At 36.3% G+C, this 23,854-nt stretch overlaps 3 protein-coding genes across 4 annotated transcripts; 2 read left to right on the forward strand and 1 right to left on the reverse strand.

Annotated features, from left to right (window-relative positions):
* Positions 1 to 1,460: 1,460 nt before the first annotated feature.
* LOC103938490 (transcription factor TCP12) lies at positions 1,461 to 4,464 on the reverse strand. 2 transcript variants are annotated; one of them, XM_009348501.3, is made up of 3 exons: positions 4,268 to 4,464; positions 2,451 to 3,966; positions 1,461 to 1,726 (listed from the first exon to the last, which is right to left on the reverse strand). In XM_009348501.3, the coding sequence occupies exons 2-3, from the start codon at positions 3,738 to 3,740 to the stop codon at positions 1,628 to 1,630; spliced, it is 1,389 nt and encodes a 462-aa protein (XP_009346776.2). In that variant the 5' UTR covers positions 3,741 to 3,966; positions 4,268 to 4,464; the 3' UTR covers positions 1,461 to 1,627. The 2 variants fall into 2 exon arrangements, with proteins under 2 accessions (XP_009346776.2, XP_009346767.2); XM_009348492.3 differs by having other exon boundaries at positions 4,262 to 4,464.
* A 6,157-nt stretch (positions 4,465 to 10,621) lies between these two features.
* On the forward strand, positions 10,622 to 15,991 carry LOC103938503 (DNA mismatch repair protein MSH2). The gene is made up of 13 exons (XM_009348512.3): positions 10,622 to 10,812; positions 10,970 to 11,019; positions 11,236 to 11,268; positions 11,406 to 12,479; positions 12,635 to 13,189; positions 13,261 to 13,371; positions 13,490 to 13,579; positions 13,686 to 13,757; positions 13,938 to 14,048; positions 14,195 to 14,321; positions 14,468 to 14,670; positions 14,866 to 15,018; positions 15,336 to 15,991. The coding sequence occupies exons 1-13, from the start codon at positions 10,764 to 10,766 to the stop codon at positions 15,534 to 15,536; spliced, it is 2,829 nt and encodes a 942-aa protein (XP_009346787.2). The 5' UTR covers positions 10,622 to 10,763; the 3' UTR covers positions 15,537 to 15,991.
* A 623-nt stretch (positions 15,992 to 16,614) lies between these two features.
* Positions 16,615 to 22,642, forward strand: LOC103938513. The gene is made up of 14 exons (XM_009348524.3): positions 16,615 to 17,339; positions 18,136 to 18,226; positions 18,333 to 18,417; positions 19,320 to 19,404; positions 19,633 to 19,702; positions 20,196 to 20,265; positions 20,531 to 20,576; positions 20,706 to 20,955; positions 21,038 to 21,243; positions 21,391 to 21,465; positions 21,621 to 21,690; positions 21,849 to 21,929; positions 22,046 to 22,125; positions 22,206 to 22,642. The coding sequence occupies exons 1-14, from the start codon at positions 17,218 to 17,220 to the stop codon at positions 22,282 to 22,284; spliced, it is 1,410 nt and encodes a 469-aa protein (XP_009346799.2). The 5' UTR covers positions 16,615 to 17,217; the 3' UTR covers positions 22,285 to 22,642.
* The last annotated feature ends 1,212 nt before the right edge of the window (positions 22,643 to 23,854 follow it).

The following is a 23,854-nucleotide window of genomic DNA, read 5'->3' on the forward strand; positions in this document are numbered from 1 at the left end:
TAACCTTCCATCCGATTAAATTGACTTTCAAGGATTTCTATTTACTTTCCTATTTTCTTATTTATCTTCCCCCAACTATCACCTGCAGTCAGCTTAAAGAATTAAAGGAAAGAGTGCAATTTACATAAGAGCGAGGCTAAGACCCGAAGGGTGGTTTTCAAGTTTCAGTTTACACAACTCAACTAATAAACAGTATTTTTACTCTTAATGCTCGATCGATGTATGGAACAATTCACCAATGTATATATGTACCTGACTCGCTAATTAAATTGGAAGGTTATTTGTTGTCAATGGTTAGATGAGACACGTAATTCTTTCATGCATGCTCACTAACACAGAAAAAAGAAAGATGACATTTAGCAGTAGCTTTACAAACGAGAAAAATGCATACATTACACATTTTACTCGACACCTAGTATTATAGGATGGAATTATGTAATAGCTTATTGCTTTTTTCAGTCTTGATAGCTTATTTAAATTCTGAAAAATGTAATATGGGCTATTCTGTGGTCTTTGCCTGCTAGGTGCTATAAGAATCTGCACTATAACTGTAATGAAATTAAATATATGATCTCATAGCTATTAATTAATCCAAGTTCATTACACATGTTTAAACAAATCAACTTCTATCATGATTATAGGTTACTAGAATTTAATGTTATTATTCCTTTTGCGTTTTCCCCTACACAAAATTCCATATGTACATGATACCTGCATCGTCTTCCATTCAGAATTTATGACACGATGAAAGCACTCTTTATAATATCGAACTATATGGAAAGATTGATATCCATATTTATGTAAATATTGATGGATATATCGATAAATATCATTGATATTTATTAATTTTTTTCTATCTCGCTGATATAAATTGAAGTTTTCAGTTCAACTCATCTTCTACATCGATCATTGATTTTTCAGATATTTAACAATTTCGTAGATATTTTAAACATTACATAAAAGTGACGAAGTGAAGGATCATTTGTCTGTTGATATTTCTCTCCTCATCAGGCCTCAATGGACTTTTGGAAGCATGCATGCATATGACTTGAATTTGGGAATTAGTGGATCACTCAAGGGTCTATTCAATCACTTCTAAAAAGATAAGCTGATTAATAGCCAGAATTTATTGACTGGTATGCACTTAGTTCAACTACATATGGATATTGCATACTATATGCATGAGAAGTGACCCTAAACCTTACTAAAAAAAATTTAGAGCTTGGAGGAAAAAAAAAAAAAAAAAAAAAAAAGCAAATGACATATTCATCAAGTGGAAAATCATATGTTGTTATGGACTTTTAGTTAATTATTTTTTAAATATATGCCCTAAATACTAAGCCTTGTACCCCAAACAAAAAAAAATGTGCTGGATACAAATATGTTACATCAGCATAAAATCATAAGCAGGGAAAGCTATTTTAGAGTTCAAACCGAAAATTTCCTTAGTGCAAAGGATGTAGATGTAAATCATTAATTTACATATACTAGTTTAGAGGGAAAGTACACAACGATTGAAAATTAAGACACTTAATTTGCTATATTACATTATTCCAAACAGAATAAACATGTACACGAATTACTGATCAGAATGTTTTTCAGGCACTTGTAATTGAGATTTAATGATTCAAGAGAGAAAATTTCCACTTAGAATAGATTGATTATGAGTATTGTTGTCGACCTCCCATGGTTTGCCAAAGAATTGAAAGTCTGCAAACTGTTGGTGCTGCAAATTAAGAGTTATGTGGTGTTGTCAGAAGAAGCCATAGCAAATACTTACTATCTAGGTTCTAAAAGACACTAAACGCTAATTGAGCAACGAATTAAGGTCTAGCGCTTAGACGGATTTAAATAAATCCATTATATTTCGTGTAAATAAGCCTGTTTATAATTAATATATATAATTTCATCATAAATTATAAGATAAAATGGCATCCGTATAAAGAAGTATTTGAATATAATGAAAATATAGGGAACAAATATAGTGTGATCATTTAAGTATTCAACAAGTTTCTTACGATTTATTAGAATAAATTAATATAAATTGAAAGTTATTTATTTTCTGTTTAAATGAGTCGCAACCTAGTTAAGTGCCTAGGAGGGTGCCTTAGCTGGTCTAGGTGGGCGTCTAGACAATCTAGATAGGCGGGTCTGGACGGGTGCCTAGATGGTCTAGGCGGGAGCCTCAACTGGTCTAGGCGGATGCTAGGCGGACGTCCTTTCTTAATTTTCAAATGCTTAGGTATTAATCGGAACGATAATTAGCCGTCTAGGATCGATTTTTAGATTAGTGATCGTACCTCAATCGACAATACTTGATGCACATTTGTTATAGCATCCACAATATGTCGATTGAGTACGGCCTTTTTCTATCATAATTTTCAGACATTTTATAATTTGTTGTGAAAATATATACATTAGAGAAGTTGAAACTTGGTGGTGGAAGTTACCTCTTGGGAAATACCGGTGTTTTGCTGGAGACGAGTGAAAACTGGAGGAGGACTCCACTTTCCCAGTACCACCATAGCATCATGAGTAGTACCATGATCAACAACCATGTCTTGAATATCTCCGGCTTGGGAGCTGCTTAATGGTTCTTCAACCTCATCAGGGTAATCTCGCAGCACCGCCCTTGAATTGGGCTGATCATTAGTAGTACTGGTCATATTGTTGTTGTGAATTGGTGATTCTTCCTCAGTTTCAAATGGGTTCCAAGAACTCAAACGGCTTGAATTTGCCTGATCATTACTAGGCTTCTTTGACCTCTGCATCTTTTCTCTTGTTCTTTCCCTCGCCCTTGCCCTTGCGTTTTCCCTGGAAGCCTTTGCAAGAGGGTGAAATGCGCTCTTCCTTGATTGCCTGTGGACAATCTTTCTCTCTTTGGCTGAGGGTTTGATCCCGCGGCTTCTTACTTTACCATTACTACTAATGTTAACGTTTGTTGGAGCCTCATCGACGCCGGATAGCACTTCGCACGACTCCGAAGTAGCTGGAGATGTGGTTTTTGCACATCTCACCATGTGTTTGTAGTTGAATTGTCGATGATGATCTCTTGATAGTTTCTTGATTGCAGGTTCCGACTGAATGAGCAACCACTCCACGGTTTTGCTGGGCTTGTCAAACCCCAACGCGTCTTGCAAGCCAAAGAACTTAAGGGCAACTTCGAGGGACAATCTCATCCTACGGTCCCTGGGGCCTCGGGCAGTGTTGATCTTGCTGTGGCGATCTCTCTTGCAAGTCCTCCTTCTCGGGATCTGCGGCTGATCATCCATGTTCATGCGATGGCCCTTTTTGTTGGAATCCCAGTCCACCATTTTTCTATTAACACTAGTAGTAGTGGTCTTCTGATGATCATTGCCTACTACGGTGTTGTCATCAGCGGCAGCAGCAGCAGCTTCCTTCATAAAATAAGGTGGTTCTTGAGACTGGTGAAGTGAAAGCTCAATATGGTCAGGTTCTTGGTGATGGTGTTGCTGATCAAAGAGTAAAACGTCGTCGTCTTCAAACGGAGAGGGGAAGTAGAGCAAAGAAAAAGGAAGGTGTTGATGTTGTTGATGAAGGTTTTCTTCTCCTCCTTCTTGTTGCCTGGAGTTGGGATTGGGGTTGAGAATAGTAAGGGAATTGGGAGTTAATGTAGAATTGTCATGGTGAAATGGCCAGCTATGGAAAATTGATTGATCGACATGAGGATAAGACACGGGTACTAATTCGTTAAGATTGTTGTTGTGTGAGGGAAACATGTTATATCTCCCTCTTAGACTCTTAGCTTGTTTGGTTGCTTTCAATTTCCAAATTAACCCTAGCTAGCTACCATCTATAGTGTACAATTTGTACTCTTGGGGATATCGGCTTACTGATTGTTTGGACTGAAATTAGGCGTTGGGCCTGGCTTGCGCTTTGAGAACGACTTGATGATGAAGCCATTGCCATTGAATGAGATTTCAGTGCACTTGTTTTTCACCTTTCCTGCAAAAGTAGTAAGAGAAATTATAGGAGGACAGCTTTGAGAAAGACAGCCGTGTGTTACTGTATTTACGGCCAGCTGAGCGCTTGAGAAAGACAGCTGCTGCCTGCAGTGCTACTCAGATAGCTATATATACTTATAATTCATATGTGTATATATATTGTACGTATTAGTAATATGAATATGTACACCTTTAACTATATGTACTGTATTTATTTGGTTTCCTTTTGTGTTTGCCCGAGAGAGAAAAGGTTATGGCTAGCTAGAAAAAGACATAGACAGAGAGAGAGATCGTACATTTACCATCGATCGTCATGGTTAGGAGATAGAGATGTTGAGAAAGACAGCACAGCAAGAACACCATATGTCCATAGGGGTTGAATATAATCACAGAGCGAGCGAGCGAGCGAGAGAGAGAGAGAGAGAAGCTATTAAGGAAGTAGTAAGGTAAAGAAGCAAAGGAGAGTAGGGGGCAATTTATTGCAGAGACAAGGAGCTATCTTTTTCTTAGTCTTTTCATCAAAAAGTTGGTTCTACACTTTAGAATATAATGTGTGGAAGCAACTGAGTAGATAGGAAAACACCTGGTACTACTTTCACAAGAGATTTTTTAATGTATCAGAAACACGTATTGAAACATCATATATTATTATATAATCATAATAAAATATTTTTTAAGTGTTCATTCTATTGTATAATAATATGTGATTTTCATCCTGAATTCTGAACACACATAAAAATCTTTCTATTTGCCCCACCTCTTCACGTGGTTTGCAGGTTGCCTGGTATAGATTCATTCAAAAGAAAACTTGATATAAATCCAAGTTCTTAGGTATTACTGGATTAAGTCCACTTTGTTGACTTAGGTTTTTTATTATATTTTATTAAATTATGATAAATACCATCTTTTATTTATAGGTTTATCTTTTACTTCATTTAAGGATTAAATATAAGTATTAATTATTGTTTCTTCTTTTTCCTTCTGCTAATTCGTATCTTAATTTTTTCTTTTACCTCCATCCCAAGTTAACTGTGTTAACTAATTTATGTTATAGTTATTATATTATATCAACATGTATACTAGTATGAATTTATAAACCTTTGGAAGATGAAATTTCTTTGAACTATTTTCATGGATCATAGGTAGATTAATTTTTAGCTATTTTCATTGATGCCTCTATCATATGTTAAATGTATTTTATCAACCTATGGTACATGTATCATATATGATGATAAATAAATTTTCTTTTAACTATTTTCAAAGTGGTCTAATTTTCATATTAAAATAAACAAATTAAAATTTTAAGTAAATAGTCATAAATTAAGAAATGAAATTAAAATTGAAAAGTAAAAAAAGGGTCTAAATTCAACAACAACAGGATCAAAGTACCCCTTAATTCAATAACCTAGATTCTCTATCAAAGAAAATAAAAAAAATAAAGACAGAGACATATACACCACAGTCGCTAGATAGCGTCACACACACACATAAAGATGGAGAGTGGATTTTGTGGTTTGTTTTGGTAAGATTCAACTATAATTAACTTATTTATTTCAATTATAATTTATATGAATATTGTGAGGATATGGAGTGATTTCCCACTCAAAAAGTTTAGTGATCTACATGTCTGTATCGAAAAGTTGAGGTTTATTATAAAACTCATTGGTAGTATGAGGAGTAATTCAATCTCTAGTAAACTCTTATAAGGTTTTTCCTTTTAAAGATGTGGTATTCTTTTATCTTCATATCCTTACACTGCCCCCTCACATGTTGTGGGTTTTCAAGCCAAACAAGTGGACAACATGAATTGGGTGACGTGGATCACATATGCTAGTTGGGTTTCAGCACGTGAACCAACCTACTTTAATACTATGAAGAAAGCTGAGGTTCCATCATAAAATTAATTGGCAATATGGAGAGCAACACAACCTCTTATGAGGTTTCATCATAAAATTAATTGGCAATATGTGGAGCAATACAACCTCTTATAACTTCTTGCAATGTTTCTCTTTCACCAATATGAGAATCTTTTAACCTCAAGTCCTCACACATCTCAGAAGTAGAGTTACTTTCTTTATTGCTAATTAATTTTATAGTGAATCTTCAACTAATTCCTTGATAATTATCACGATTAGTTAGCTCATGTGAAGTACAAAGGTCACACGTGATCTATGCAACCCAATATATGTTGCTTATATGTTTGATTTGGATGTTGCAACACGTAAGAGGTTATGAGAAAATGTTATGTGCTGTCTCACATGAAAAATTAAGCAACCTTATTCTTAGAAAAAGTTAAGTTACTCCTCTATATGTCTCAATCATCATTTAAGTGACATGGCATGCACCATTAATTTTCAATAGTTAGAATAGTCCTTGTATTACTTTGTAATTATATACAACTCACATGAGAGGCCAAACACCATCAAAAGCTAAGCAAAATAAAAGAACAAATCTATGTGTGTTGCTCCAAGTATAGTTAGCTTTTCTCTTTTCTTCTTTTGTGTTTTTCTATACATAATGAATCAATGATACTAATGCATGAAGTATGAACCTCCACGTCTGTCTAACCCTAGAAAGGGAGGACAATTATTTAACTCAAAGGGACATTACCAACTGTGAGGCCTGCACTCTCATAGGGCAAGTACTCCTTTGACTAGGGCATCTCCGTTCATGTCGCTGTCACCAAAAGGAAGAGAAGCCTCATCTATCCCTCTCTTTCTCTCTCTCTCTCTCACTGAGTATGTCCATGTACGAATGTTCCTGGGTTCCCTCCCATCCCATGCGTTCTTATCGGTTAAGCTTTTTTACGAAATGAAAGCTGAAAAGCTAGCTCTCTCTCTATCTCTCTCTCTCTCTCTCTCTCCCTCCCTCACTGTCAAGAAAAAGTTGCTTATGCTTGTACTTGCCACTGCCCTGTACCAAGACCTTCTAAGAGCCCTAGCCAATGAGAAATAGCCACACAACCAATCCCATCCATCTTATATGAATATGGCAATAATCCTATCGACAATTGAAAGCCCTCTTTGCATTATGTATATATTTATGTACCTACTAATTCCCTTTCTTTCTCAAATTTTATTTCCATTTTTACATGCCGTCCTTCTCCCCACTTATATAAACCACCTCTATCTGTCCCTCTCTCTCTCTCTCTCTCTCTCTCTAGAGTAGCTTTAGCTAAAGCCTGACCTCTTTAGGCTGGCATAATAACAAGGACCACATGATGATGTATACCAGTGCCATGGTTGTTCTAAGGTTGCTTTCAAGGAGGAGATAACTATGAAAGTAAAGAGGATGACGAGTGTACCACTTCTTAGAGTGGGTGATATATAATGTGAATGTGTACAATAAAACCCTAAAAAGTCCATGGTTATATTGGTTGCTTGTCTAAGTGCTTTCATTTCCTTGCGGGCGATGGTCTCTGCCCTGTCTGTACCACCATGTTCAAATCTGTGGTTCAAAACTTACAACCTTAGCTTTCATCACATGAGCCTGCTTTGTCATGAGATTCATTTGGAATATTATCTGGATGTGATCCATAATGTGAGTTTTTGTAGGGGATGTACCATTTACCACAGATAGCAAAGGAATTTGGGGCATTGTGCGGGACAATTTATTGTGCAGTGACTATTTGTGGTAATTATACATTGATTAAAATTTAAAAACTCCACCTCATTTAAGTCCCTTTTAGGTCGATTTCCTGGAGTTTTCTTGTCCCTAAAGTAATTTTACATGTCTAATTTGATTAAGTTGTTACAGCTAAAGCATTTCGAAGGTACTCATATATATATATATATATATGTCTAATTTGATTAATTTGATTAAGTTGTCATGGGGAAAGAAAGTCCACACGCTTCTTTTTATCCTTATTATGCTTGCTAGTGATGATATCTTTCTAGCCTTTTATAGCATCAATAAATATGTACATAAATCATGCAGAAGCACTCTAGTGCTAACCAATTATAATACATTAATCCCTACATTTTGTATTTCCGATTAAACACTTCCGAATCATATTTGAGTGATTCATATACATGCAACATCTCTTTCTAACTTAGAGTAGTTTTGACAAGTGATGATTTAGACGTAAATCCAACTTTTTCAACATAGAAAAGGAATAACTAAAAGAAAGGAAATTTTATCATTACGATTCAAACTAAAACTACTTTCTAGCTAGCTAAGGTGGACCGGTGGATTGTACCACATTAACAATATACTATATATTTAAATCCATGAGCCAAGCATGGAGTTATGTATCTGACCCCAAGTTTCTGATTGGTGACATGACGACTTTGTATAGGCATGCGTGCTACCTAATATTCTATGGCCGATGCTGTACCTTCATGCTTCCTGTGCGCAAAGCCCTTGATTTTCTTCTTCCGTAAGCACTTTGTGTTGTTATTTATCAAGTAGCTAGCTAGGGTTTTTGCATGTCTCACACACACACACACACACACACACACATATATACATATATCAGCTTCTTTATAGGGTTTTATTAGATATATAAATAGAAAATTAGATTTTAATTCCAAATAAAATGAAATTTTAGAAAAATGTCTTATACAAGATTAAAAATTGATTTTAGTCCATAGACTCTATTCAATGCCAGCATATGCATTCAATGTTTTTTTTTTTATTTTTTTTTTTATCGATTTTAATTTTATGAAAATGTTATAAATTTTAATTTTCACTATGGTAAGCATTATATAAGAAAATAATTTTGTAGAGATTTTTTGGTACACTTATATTTTTGCATATTTTCTTATCTGCCACTAATTCATTACAATATATTTAGGTACAAACATTTTGATACACTAAGTTAGTATAATATGTTTAGGTACGGACATTTCGGTACACTAGTTTAGTGTAATATATTTAGGTACCAACATTTCAGTACACTAGTTTAGTATCATATAGTTAGGTACGAAATTTTCGGTACACTTATGTGTCACTAATTCACTACAATATATTTAGTTACGGACATTTCGGTACACTAATAAGTAAAATATTATGATACAGACGTTTAGGAACACTAATTAAAAATTAATGAATTTAGAGAAAGTTAAATAAAATTAATGAATTAAAATAATAATAAATTTAAAAATTAATGTAATGACATTAAATAAGTTATTTATTAAATATAAAAACAAAAATATAATAGGAATTTGAATTAAGTACACACTAAAATCAATATTCAATCTAACACCAAATTTTTATTAAATTTTAATCTTCTTGAAGAATTAAAGTTCAAAAATCCCACATATAAATTGCCATATAATTTCATGCCAATATTATCTTATATTACAGTAGGCCGGCCCTTGTGTGATTAGATGTTCAAACCAACGGAATAACTTATGAAGATAGTGCCAAGGAGATGCACACAGTTTAGGGTTGGAAAAATTTAGGGTTTTCAGAAAACTTCAGAAATATTATGTATTATGCCTTTGTTCATCAGTATATATAAATATTGAAATTAATGCCCGCAAAAAATCTAAAAATAGATGGTGGGAAGAAATAATGGTCTAAGCAAACTTCTATCTGGACACGTTTTAGCAAAGGATTGGGAAAGAAAAAACAGAAAAACATCCGGATAAGAAAATTATGAAAAGGTTCTTGTCTGCTCAGTACAATTTTTGATCATATATCATGTTTTCTATCACAGACCGAAGACATTTTTCTCTGTGTTTTTATTAAGATTCTCTTTTCCTTTGTTTCTTTGTGGGTCTAATACATTCCTAGGGGATAGGACAAGTTCTTATAAGGCGGGTACAACACAATATCGTTAGCCAAATCATTGAGTAATGCTAGGTAAATTAATTTTTTAAACTAAATTTATAAATTATGTGATGTGTCACAAAATAGGAAATAAGTATGTTAATTAACACTTAAGTAATAACACAGTCATAAACAATCACGTCAGATGGTTTACAAAAGAATAAGGCTAGGAAGACCAAATTTTTAAACTAAATTTGCACCAATAGGAAATAAACATGTTAATAAACACTTAAGTAGTAATCCATCATCAGTGTCTATATCGTTTGGTTTCCCTATCATCACCCTTTATAAAATATAATTTAAATAAATGATCTCCCTAGTATTACCTCAAATCATTTTGGACATCTTTACTCAGTTAAATAAGAAATAATGGATATGAGATAAACAATTTGTTTATTTGTCGCGTACTTTCGCTTTTAAGATATTTCATACTCAAACTAACAAGAGTTACCCGCTTTTTCATTCATTTAGTTATTAGTAAATACATGAACACGAATGATATATTCTTTACAATCAATTATTATAAGTAAAAGAAATGCTAAGGAGAGTCTGAAAAATGAGACTCTTCACGAATTCTCTGCCTCCTTATTTTTTTAGCACAATGTTTTATAATATTGGCACATAAATAATGTTAAATTACGAGATGACAGAAAATTCATAAAAAGTCACTTTTAAAAGAGTCTTATTGGCATTTCCAAATATGTCCATAAAATTCCAAATTGCCACATTGCTTTCAAAAGCATTGGATCGAGAAATGTCGGCCTTCTTGGGCCGGCCCAGGTCCAACTAACGTTCGAAAACCCCACGCGCCAGATTTCAGCTCCGTACTAAGAACCACAACGAGCGTGGCACACGCGCGGCTCTCCAAAAGCCCGCGGCCCCTCGTCTCTTTCCCGCCAATCCCCAAACTCCATTAAAGTTCATTTCGTTTTCTTGTGCAAAACCCACACTTTCAGAAACTTTGAGGCGCGAGGAGCTTCCTTTTCTGGTCGGAGAGTTGAAAGCCCTAACAGCGAATCGGCCATGGATGCCAATTTTGAGGACCACAGCAAGCTTCCCGAGCTCAAGCTAGGTAAAGCCTCGCAAAAACCCTAGCTTTGCATTTTTCACTAATTATTTCAGTTATTATTTTTTTGTATACACACACACACACACACACACATATATTTGTTACAATTCATTTGTATGTATATGTTTCTGTATTTATATAGTTTTTTCAATTTGTTTAGATGCAAAGCAATCTCAAGGGTTTCTCTCATTCTTCAAAACCCTCCCCAATGTGAGTATTCAAAACCCTAGCTGTCTGTTTAATTTCTTGAAATTGAAAGTGATAAAAATCATCTTTTGTTTCTATTTTTGTATTTGTTTATTTATTTATTTGAATGAAAATTTGGCTTGAGGTTGAAATAGACTTAAAAATTTAGATTTGATTTCGTTTCATTGCATTTACTTTCCGGTTGACTATTTGGGTTTTGTTCTGTTTATATTTTTGCAGGATTCAAGAGCTATTCGATTGTTTGATCGTCGGGTCAGTTTGTATTCCAGCTTTCTTTTGTGCATTCCCTTATTTTATTATCCCCTTTTCCTCCTCTATTATCTCTATTGGATTCTCGTTATTCTTATTGTAACTGCATTTTGACCAGTTCATGTGACTTGTTATCTCAGGACTACTATACTGCTCATGGTGAAAATGCCACTCTCATCGCAAAGACCTACTACCGTACCACCACTGCTTTACGGCAGTTGGGTAGCGGATCTAATGGCCTATCCAGTGTGAGTGTTAGTAAAAATATGTTTGAGACAATTACACGTGATATACTACTGGAAAGAACAGACCACACTCTTGAGATTTACGAGGGTAGTGGCTCAAGTTGGAGGCTGGTGAAAAGTGGAACGCCTGGAAACCTTGGCAGTTTTGAAGATGTTTTGTTTGCCAACAATGAGATGCAGGATACCCCAGTGGTTGTTGCGCTATTACCTAACTTTCGGGAAAATGGTTGCACAGTTGGGTTAGGATATGTTGATCTAACTAAACGAGTACTTGGATTAGCTGAATTTATTGATGATAGTCACTTTACAAATGTGGAATCAGCTTTAGTTGCACTTGGTTGCAAGGAATGCCTTCTGCCTCTAGAGAGTGGCAAAACTAGCGAAAGTAGAACATTGCATGATGCACTGGGTAGATGTGGTGTGATGTTAACTGAGAGGAAGAAGACTGAATTTAAGATGAGGGATTTGGTTCAGGATCTTAGTCGGCTTGTCAAAGGCTCCATTGAACCAGTTCGAGATTTTGTGTCAGGGTTTGAGTTTGCACCTGGTGCATTGGGGGCATTGCTCTCTTATGCAGAATTACTTGCTGATGAGAGCAATTATGGAAATTATAGCATTCAAAGATATAATCTTGATAGCTATATGAGGTTAGATTCTGCTGCTATGAGGGCACTTAATGTCCTGGAAAGCAAAACCGATGCAAACAAAAATTTCAGTTTGTTTGGTCTTATGAATAGGACTTGTACTGCTGGAATGGGTAAAAGATTACTGCACATGTGGCTAAAACAGCCTTTATTGGATGTAAATGAAATCAACTCGAGGCTAGATTTGGTACAAGCATTTGTGGAGGATCCTGCACTTCGCCAAGATTTGAGGCAGCATCTGAAAAGAATTTCAGACATCGAGCGGCTGATGCACAATCTTGAGAAGAAAAGAGCTGGTTTGCAGCATATTGTGAAACTTTATCAGGTACAATCTATGTCTTATAAGGTTATCTACCGTGTTGAGGTTCTGTTGGTATGATCATATATGAATATTTGTAAAACAAAATGTTAGTATAATGTACTTATCTTATAGGTGTACCTATGCATTTAAGCTGACTCATTTTTCCTTTTCAAGTGCAGTCATGTATAAGACTTCCCTACATTAAGAGTGCCCTAGAACGCTATGATGGACAGTTGTCTTCACTGACCAAGGAAAGGTATTGGGAACCCCTTGAGTTATGGACTGATGATCGCCACTTAAATAAGTTCATTGCTCTGGTGGAAGCTGCTGTTGACCTTGATCAACTTGAGAATGGAGAGTACATGATATCATCTAGTTATGACCCAGCACTGTCTGCACTGAAGGAAGAGCAAGAGTCGTTGGAGCACCAAATACAGAATTTGCACAAACAAACTGCCAATGATCTCGATCTCGCCTTAGATAAGGCTTTAAAATTAGATAAAGGTACACAATTTGGGCATGTTTTCAGAATCACAAAGAAGGAAGAGCCAAAAATACGGAAGAAGCTCACAACACAATTCATTGTCCTGGAAACCCGAAAGGATGGAGTGAAATTTACCAACACAAAGCTTAAAAAGTTAGGGGATCAGTATCAAAGAATAGTTGAAGAGTATAAGAGTTGCCAGAAAGAGCTTGTTAACCGAGTTGTTCAAACTACAACAACTTTCTCTGAGGTAGTATACTTTGCTGTGTTTTGTGCTTAATCCTATTTCTTGTTCTGGATTAAAGGATTTTTCATCTCCAGGTGTTCTGGTCTGTAGCTGGGTTGCTCTCTGAATTGGATGTCTTACTTAGTTTTGCTGATTTGGCTTCTAGTTGTCCTACTCCTTACACTAGGCCAGTCATCACGCCACCGGTAATCAGAGACCTTTTGTTTTCTTTCTATTTCTTACGGAATAACAATAATGTTTTTTTAGTCCTTGTTATTACATTGTATATTTTGATAATAATTATTGTGCTATTGGCTATAATAGGATGAAGGGGATATTATATTAGAAGGCAGTAGACATCCGTGTGTGGAGGCGCAGGACTGGGTGAATTTTATACCCAACGATTGTAAACTTGTGAGTATTTGTGAACCCAGGAAAAACAAATTAAAAAGAACAAGATATTGGTGAATTTATAAGTTGGATGGGTTCTTATGTGCTTGTTACTATTTCTGCTGATTAGGTGAGAGGAAAGAGTTGGTTCCAAATCATCACAGGTCCCAATATGGGTGGTAAATCAACATTTATCCGACAGGTGATTTTAATGACTTCGTCAAATGCTTCTTCTGCTGCTTCCATAACTTTCCATGCAACTATTACATTCTTGCACTTGATATGTGGCTCGTGTCACCGAATTGGACACCCCACAGCCATGCTCAATTCCAAATGTTTTAATCACTATTAACAAGTGACTGAATTTTCTTTACACTGGCAGGTTGGAGTGAATATTCTGATGGCACAAGTTGGTTGTTTCGTTCCTTGTGACTCAGCTAGCATTTCTGTTCGTGATTGCATTTTTGCTCGGGTGGGAGCTGGTGACTGCCAAGTGAGTTTCCTGGCATATTCTCTTGAAGTTTGAACTTCTTTTTATGATATTTAAATGATCTTTTAGTTCACTGTAGTCTTCTTATCTTCCGCTGGAGATTTGTCTTTCCATTTTGGAAATTTAATTGTGTTTCTTCTTCTTTCTAGCTACGTGGAGTTTCTACCTTTATGCAAGAAATGCTTGAGACTGCATCTATACTGAAAGGAGCTACAGACAAGTCACTAATAATTATTGACGAGTTAGGCCGGGGGACTTCAACTTATGATGGATTCGGTTAGTTTCTCTTGAACCTTTTTTTTCCAATGTATTTGATACTGCCAATGTTTTATATTACAGTTTTGTTAATGCATGATACATTTAGTTAAACGCGATAGAAATGGTTACAGCTTTGTCTTATCAATATTTGCTATGGTGCTCAGGTTTAGCTTGGGCCATTTGTGAGCACCTTGTTGAAGTGATTAAAGCACCTACCTTATTCGCAACCCACTTTCATGAATTAACTGCATTAGCTCATGAAAATGTCGTTGAGGACACTAATATGAAGCAAATAGTTGGCGTAGCAAACTATCATGTTAGTGCACATATTGACTCATCAAGCCGCAAGTTGACTATGCTGTACAAGGTAGATGTATTTTCTAGTTATTGTCTTTTCCAGAATCTCATGTAGTTGATTTGGAGGGAGATGTCATGTACTTATGTTTGCGATTAACCTCTATAATGTTTCTTCTATCTTCTCTTCGTTTTTATGCTAGTGCATGCGATCTTGGTTGTGCAAAACTGAACTCACTCATTTTCTTGTTTTGATCATACTTTCCAGGTTGAGCCAGGGGCTTGTGATCAAAGTTTCGGTATTCAAGTTGCAGAGTTTGCAAACTTTCCTGAAAGTGTTGTTTCCCTTGCTCGAGAAAAAGCTGCTGAACTGGAGGATTTCTCTGCTACTACAGTCACGCCAAATGATGCTACAGAAGAGGTGATGACCATATCTTTGAATAATTAACAACGCTATAACTTCTTGTGCTGCCTTACACTGGTGTTTGATGATACAAATACGTTGTACATTGACTTCTTTGAACTCGGATGCATAGAGTACTGGTAGGAATTGCATTGCACTATTAGATCGATACATTGCTCACAGGCACAGGACCGCAACACTGGTATAGAAACTTTAAGCATCGTTCTTTCCGCACTTGATTATCACAATAAACAAGTCAAGATGTATTTAGCAAAGAGAATTGATCTGGATTTGTTTAATCTTTGGATTTTATCAATAAAAATCTTGGTTTACAGGTTGGTTTGAAGCGTAAGAGAGAGCACGACTCTGGTGATATGTCTAAAGGAGCTGCTCGGGCGCACAAGTTTCTGGAGGAGTTTTCTAATCTGCCATTGGAGACGATGGATTTACAGCAGGCTCTGCAAAAAGTTAGCAAGATGAAGGATGAGTTGCAGAAGGATGCAGCTAATTCCCAATGGCTCCAGCAGTTTTTCTAGTCCTTCTTCAGATGGAGGGACGGTAATTTATGTTGTGAGATGCATGTAAAGCTTGTTTTGTGTGTATGTTTTGGGATGTATGCAAATGCAACGGCGCCAAACATATTTCGGCGTTGTTTTGGTTATTATGGGCTGGGCCCTCTGGCGAGGAGATCCAAGAGCTCGACAGTTGGATCATTTGGCGGGCTGTGTTTGTCGGTTCATACTTTTGTTTGGAACTGTTCTTGAAAAAGTTAAAAGTAGGAGTTGGGTAGTAATTCGTGTTCTGGAATTTGAGATCCTCTCTGGATTTCACTTCTCGGAATCCGGATCTTTGTTTTGTGTGAGGTGAGACGATGAAATGAATTAATAGGAACCGCATGATTCAATTTGGTTAGTTTGAATTTCATGGTCCTTGGTGTTCAATTCAGAGTATATTGGTACGTTTAAGATAAATATCATGCATGGTTTTTTTATTTTTTTTATTTACCATTTAGTACTACGATCTAGTGTTATTTTTCTTAATTTGTGAGTTAAAAATTTTATATTTGATTCTTGTCATTTGAATCTGATGCTTATCCATTGCTAATAATCTCACAGCTGCACGACAACAAATTCATTTTTTAAACACGGGAAGTTGAGGGAGGAGATAGGTATCCTTACCACGTGGGCTGAAACAATTGGACAATTGAAGTTGTACGTGCTTGGGGCTGTCACTCCAATATAATTGTACGTGCTTGGTGTCATATCATTCTCCATTTGGACCATCCTTGAACCACCACGTTTAACCACCAAAACGGAGGGTATCGTTAGTGGAGAAGGATTATCTCTTTGTTTTTTTTTTTTTTTTTTAAACGGTAACGAATAAGCCCGTTAATATTTTATATTAATTTTTTTTTATAGAGAGAGATAAAATAGAGTGTGTGAAAGAAGAGAATAAAAGAGGATGAAAAAAGAAGGGAAAAGAATCTTAATCCATCGTTAGTACCCCGATTAGCCAAATAATCGGCTACAATATTTGCAGTAGTGATTTTCACTCGTGTTTTCTCTTTTATACTCACGCGTATCTCTCTTGCCAAGACTCATTATTAAGTGCTGTACGATGCTGGAGTTAAAACCAAAATTGGTAAAAATAATACGTAGATTCGAAGAAGATTAAACCAAGATCCTCTTTTAGAAACATTAAAAGAAAGAAATTAATTACCAAATCCGAACGCGAGATTGATGATATACGAACAGTGGTGAATCTAAATCATAGAAGGAAAGCGATCCAATTTTAAGATTTGTTTTTTCCTGCATGGGCTGGATAGGATAAGATAATATGGATATTGTACCTTTAACTTTTAGCATACCCACCAAACTTTCAGGGGCAAAATGGACCGCACAATCCGGGTGCCGGAATCGGAAAGAGCACAGTCCGATCAGGCCGCGCCGGCCGTTTCCGCCGCAGTACCGTCACTTTGCCGTGGAGGGGAAGCAAACAATATCCCTAACTTTATTTATTTATTTTTTTTTCAGAGGAGAGAGAGTAAATGCGATTTGTTTTTTATTCATGAAAGAAAGGAGACACGAAAGAGAGGAAGGAGAGAGAATATTTCTTGGCCCTGTCATTTCAATGGCGCCTACTGGAACAGCAACGTCTCTCTGAAATTTCTCACAATCTGAAGTCTCGGCTCGCAGCGAACGACGTCGTTTTACGGTGATGATGAACTGGTGGAGAGTGTTGAAGTCCGTGCAGGCCCTGGCGGCCCACAGCCTCCTCTTCTCCTTCACGCTACTGCTCGTTCTCAAGCTGGACGGCGTCGCTGCCTCCTACTCTTGGTGGTCCGTTTACTCTCTCTCTCTTCTCTGTTTTCAGCTGCATTTTTTTTTAATTTGAATGGAATTGTCTAATTTTAAGGGTGGGAAAGTTTGGGAAAATTTTTGTTTGATTCATGAGGAAGGTGATGGGGTTTGTTTGGTTTGATGGAAAATTGGTTTGCATGTGAACGGTGTAAATTTTATTGAGAAGAAAAGGAAACAAATTTGAATTTTTGTTGTAATTGGTGAGAAAATGAAATTAGAAAGTGTGTAATTTGGTGGAGAGATGGCAGCTGGTGTGAAAAAAGTGAGATAAAAAGACTAACTTGATGATATTTACAGTGGAGAAAGGAATTGGTTTTCTTACAGATTGGGAAATTAGTTCACTGGTGGCATAGGTAGCACAGGTTTAGGATCAAGGAGGGTTCTTTAATACGAACGGGATTCGAAATTTTTGTTGTTACAGATGAAGGGTTATTGTCCGTGTTCTTTTCGTTCTGCGTTTTAATTAACATACGAATTATTTGGTTAGAACTCTGAAGAAAATAGATAAGAGCTTGTATTGAACTGTTTCGTGCCAATGGTAAGAACACCCGTTGCCCATTTTGTGTGCTACGTACATTAGGAATCAGTCTTCCAACTGATAGCGGTATTGGCACCTCCTGGAAGAGATTTCGTTGTGAAAGTGAGATGGAGAATAGGTGACTTTCATTTAAATTCATATGTTAATTAGAAGTTTAGAACCACCACCCGAGGGCATGTGTCTTCTTAGTATCAATCACTTTGATTCGTTTCTGAATGTGTTGTGTTTTGGTTGCAGGATAATTTTCTTTCCACTTTGGATATTTCATGCAGTTGTTGCCCGAGGAAGATTCTCACTACCTGCTCCTTCAGTTCCACACAGTCGTCTTGTATGTCTTTGTATTTCGTTACAATTCAGTAGATTATTTTCACTACACTAAAATTTATAATAAAAAATTGTGAATATGCACCACTAAGATTTTCTCTGTTGTACAGTGGGCACCATGTCATGCTATTGCCGCCACACCATTGCTAGTTGCATTTGAGTTGCTCCTTTGTATATATCTTGAAAGTGTTTCCGGTATGCACCCAACTTCTTTCTTTTTATCCTTGAAAAAATAGTTTTTGGGACTGATGCCTACGTTCATGTGTGGGAAATGTATGTTGGGACTGATGCCTACTTTCATGTGTGGGAAATCTATGCAGAAGATGTTGAACAGAATGAACTTTATTTATTTTTCTTTTAATGCATCAAACTGTCAACTCCGTAATGGAATGAGTCCTAGTCTACGATGCACAGATACGGTATCACGTATTGGATACGCGAATGGATACAATATGCCTCCGATACGGTTGGATACGCATTGGATATGTATCTGGATCGACGGATACAGCATTTGACAGATGAATACGGGTATCTGACGGTTTGGATATGGTTATCCCTGCCATGGCCTTTGACACAATCTGGTGGAAGAAGGCCTCACGATGGAGATGACGCAATCTGGTGGAAGGAGACCTTGCGAAGAAGGTGATGCGATCTGGTGGAAGAAGGCCTAGCACTGAGATGATGTGATCTGGTGGAAGGAGGCCTTGCGAAGAAGATGATGTGATATGGTGGGAGGTCGACATGCCATTTCGTTTGTTTCTGTAGAGAAAATCGACACCACATTATTTCTTTTATTATTTTTTTAGGGTTTAAATGGGACTAAAGCTCAAAACTAACAAAACCACATAGCCCACCAGATCTACACCACTACCATCCTTTCCTTTTGAGAGTTCGTATTATATAAATTTAGATTTGGATGATTAATTTTTTTTTATTGTTATTTAAATATATGTTTTATTATATAAATTGCCGTATTATCGTGTCTTCATTTTCAGAAATTTGATGTATGCCCGTGTCGTGTCGTGTCGTATCCTCATGTCTCTGTCCATGCATGGTAGGTCCTAGTGCAAGACCCTGATTAGTTATCTCTTGTGCAGTTCATGGTTTTGCAGCTGTCAACTTGAAGGTTGTCTTTCTACCCTTACTGGCATTCGAAATAATTATTCTAATTGACAATTTCAGGTATCTCTTTTGACATACATTATTCCGTTGTATCTCATCTTTTAGTATAACAGATCACTGCTTATTTTTATTGGGAGAACATATCAAAAACGTATTATATAATTAAGAATATGGAAATATGTATTCTGTTAATCATACCCTCCCGTCACTTTCCTTTTCCCCCCTAGAAATGCTCTAGTGTAGTGGGTGTATTCTGCTGATTTTAATCGATATTCATTTCTTTAACAGGATGTGCAGGGCTCTAATGCCAGGGGATGATGAAAGCATGAGTGATGAGGCAATATGGGAGACACTTCCTGTAAGTTTTATTTCATTAGTTGATGAACTGTCTAAGGATTAACAAACTTTTTCATACCGTCATTAATGTGCGTAGAAGATAGTGTTGTAGAGATGATAGCAATGGTTAGCTTTTCCTACAAAATTTCCAAAAGTTTCTTGCCATCGTTCTCAAGTGGAAATGAATAGTTTTCCTATGATATTTCTTGCATTTTTGTTTTATCCTTTTCTGCTTGGTCCATTTTTCTTGTCCAAACTTACTATTTCTGTAATGACATCATGGCATGTCTATTTATGTTATCTTTAACTTTCAGATATAGTGGGAAAATAGTTTCACTTGAGGGTGGTTTTTACTATTTAGTAAGTATTAATTTATATTTGATGTGAGAGTATGAAGTGCCTTTTGAAATTCCTCCTGTCTTACTTTCTGTTCAACTTAAACGTTTGTTTTACCTATTTTTAGAAAGTCAATTTTGGAAAGTGCCACTAATGTTTTCCAAATGTATTTCCTGTAGCATTTCTGGGTAGCAATCTCCATGGTTTTCTTTGTTGCTGCTACAGTGTTCACCCTGCTTAAGTTATGCGGTAATTTCTGTAACTCCTTGCTGTCAAATGTAACAATGAAAAATGCCTTCAAATTGTTGTCTTCTCTCATTACTCATCTGTAATATCCTTTCTCTGGATAGTCTAATTGATCCATAGAATTATCATCTTATATATGCATACTTACATATAGAATTCTCACTGTATACATGCATATATGTATGTGGTGGGAAGGGAGAGAGAGAGAGAGTCCAAAGGAGTGTTTTAATGTTCGGTAATTGAGATCTATCTCATATGAAATGTGCAGGTGATGTAGGTGCTCTTGGTTGGTGGGACTTATTTATAAATTTTGGGTACAGTTTCTGTGCCTCTTGTGCCTATATATCCTATTCCGCATGTACATTTTCCGGTGCTTGCTTTTATATATAAATTAAAGATTCTGCTCCTATTTTGGTTGACTAAGAAGTGCATATATTTCACAGTATTGCAGAATGCTTTGCCTTTCTTGTCTGTACAAAGTGGTCTAATCCAGTGATTCATAGAAGTGCTCATTCAAGAGAAGCTACTTCATCTTCTACAACTATTAGATATCTTGACTGGAATAGCGGATTAGTAGTTTCAGCAGAAGAGGATCAAAATCAAGATAGAATGTGTGGTCTGCAAGATATTGGTGGGCATCTTATGAAAATTCCAGTGATTGGTTTTCAAGTTCTCCTTTGTATGCGCCTTGAGGTATGTCACGTTTCTGGGTTGTGGTTCATGGCTACATTTTGGAGAATCTTATTAACTAACCTTCTGTAACTTCAAATTTCAGGGAACCCCAGCAAATGCTAGACATATCCCACTTCTAGTTCTCTTCTCTCCTCTTTTTTTACTCCAAGGCGCCGGTGTACTATTGTCTGCATGTAGGTTGGTGGAGAAAATTGTACTTTTGTTGCGTACTGGGGCTGGCACCGGATTATATTTTAGAGTTTCTTCAAGAGCTCATGACTGCTTCGGGTTTTTGCACCGTGGTTCTAGGTAGGAAGTTTTTGTTTTTTGTTTTTTGTTAATCAACTCTTCCCTGTTCTGAAAGGATCTTTAATAAGAAGATTTCAACCCATTGTATTTATATAAGCAGTAAGAGCAGTGAATATCCTATGGAATGATAAAAATTGTGTACTGCAGGCTACTGGGCTGGTGGTCGATTGATGAAAGAAGTCGAGAAGAAGATGCCAGACTGTTTCATGAGGGGGCTTCAGGGTTAGTATTGTTCTTGTCTTCTATGTTCTCTGAGAAATAATTTATTCAAATGTGTTACAGTGTGCAGTTTGAACTATCTTCGGGTAATTAACAAATTCATAAAACTTCTAGATGTAGCGTTTCTGACATTTGTATATTTGGTTCCTAAAATGCAGATATAACACTTTTTCTGGTTATCCACCTGAGATAGTGAAGAAAATGCCCAAGAAGGATCTCACTGAGGAGGTGATCATAGCGCCTTCGTTTTTGTTGCTTTTGGCTAGCATAATGATTTGTATCAGTCCAAAAAATAATTAAATTACAATTTGTATGTGTATTGGCCAATTTTTTCCTCTTCCTCCTTTATGTTGTTAATATTGTTTGTGATCATCTAAAATTATCAGGTATGGAGACTTCAAGCAGCTCTTGGTGAACAGACAGAAATCACCAAATACAGCCAGCAGGAGTACGAAAGACTTCAAAATGTAATCTAATCTCCAGTCCGTAACTAGTTGTAGCGCATGCGTATGTGTTATTTCATTTTCAGAATCTGGAGATCTTCGATTGTGATTGAAATTTTCTATGATACTCTACTGGTCAGGAAAAAGTGTTATGTCGCGTTTGCTTCGAGGGAGAGATCAGTGTGGTCCTGCTACCATGTCGACATCGTGTCCTTTGCAGGTACAATCATATTATTGCTATGCTTTTTTGTCAGTTTGATATAGATGTATTCGTGCTCATTGTTTTTCAATATCGTGCAGTTCCTGTTCTGACAAGTGTAAAAAGTGCCCGATATGCCGTGAATCAATCGAGAAGCGCTTGCCTGTCTATGATGTTTAGTTAAGGTTTTAATCCTCCCTGCTTCGAATTTTGTTTACAATATGGAACTGGGGTACATAGAGCGGGACGATAACCTTGATTCAGCACATGTTCTGAACACAGATTATACTGCAACTTCCATGGAGTTTTTCTGGTGCTAGTTAAGCAAAGCAAAGGGTTATAGGAGATGCAGGATGTGCAGTCTCTGTTGCTAAAACTGAGTAGCTTTTTTCTCTCAGTTTTTCTACCTTTTGAAACTGTAAATATAGAGGGAAAATTACTATCATAACAACTAAGTTTTCGTATGCGATATGGTAGCATGGATGACGTTAATATTCCGGGAAATTAATACAAAAGATGGAGGTCATTTCTTAGGAGATTTGAGAAAAAAGTATTTCGTTTAAAATTTTTACTTCGTACACACCTTTTTTAATTTCCGACAGTTGAATTGAAAGAACCGAAGTTGCAGCATTCTATCTTTTCTCACGATTTCATTCAATACAAAAATATACTGTCAATCATAAGTGAGTGTTACGAGGATAAATTCTATATATACTAAAACTCAGTTAAGGAGCTTCACTGTTCCTAATCACAGTGAAAGAACGGAAATACCCCAATTTACTGTATAATTTTAGCATACTTGAAGCCGGTATGCTATGCCATCAGCTGCCTCTAATTTTGTAAACCGTTAATACTATCTTAAAATTGAAATTATGAATCCTTGTAATTGAAATGCCAATGATTTGAAGCTTGTGACTGAATTATTACAGTTCGTAAGACGTATTGAATACTTTTTTTCGAACTGTCTCTCGCAGCGGAATCACTGCCACCAACAGCTCTGGCTGCGCAGTTCGTCGTTGTCCAGTATTCCTCCAAAATTCCACTGTCTCTCGTTGCTCTCTCCGACTCAGTGCGTCTCTACTCTTCTAGGTACACCCATATCTATATCCCAAACGACTCCTTATATGTATCTATTTGTTAGAGAAGGCTTTTGCCTTTTGGGTGCAATTTTATCTGCTCTCTGCATTTGATTTGATGTCTTCTCGGTCCTTATTTTTTTGTCCAGCAATGGAGCTTGCATTATCGCTTGAGAAATTGGCAAATGAAAGCTACTTCACTTGCACAGTGTAAAACATTCATTGTTGTTGTATGATGTCTTCTTAATATAAGATGATTAGGTTTAGGTGATTTTATTTTTCGTCAGTTGGAAAGGGTCTACAGGGACACTTGCTTGCATGATATTTTATGTTCTGCTTTTACCTTTTTGTAGGTGGAAGCCATCAGGAAAATATCTGAATATATTGCTCAACTAAGGACACTTTGCAAAGGGCACGGTAGGAACCCATAATTCAATTTCATTGCCATCTTTATCTTACGTTTTACTTATCCGATTTCATTTTCCGTTTCTTTAAACCCAGGCGCTGCTTAAGAGCAAGTATGAGGAAGTCCCCCTAGGGCAACTTCCTATTCAATCCCCTCCAATAAACAGTAACTGCCTTTAACTTGCCTTTTGCATCTCCACCCCTAAACTGAATAGACATGGCAATAGGCAATAAAATATTAGTATTTTTTATTTTATAAAAAATAAAAA

This window comes from the organism of the source record quoted next, unplaced genomic scaffold (assembly GCF_019419815.1).
Source record: "Pyrus x bretschneideri cultivar Hongxiangsu unplaced genomic scaffold, Pyrus_bretschneideri_v1 Contig3, whole genome shotgun sequence".
Lineage (NCBI taxonomy): Eukaryota > Viridiplantae > Streptophyta > Magnoliopsida > Rosales > Rosaceae > Pyrus > Pyrus x bretschneideri.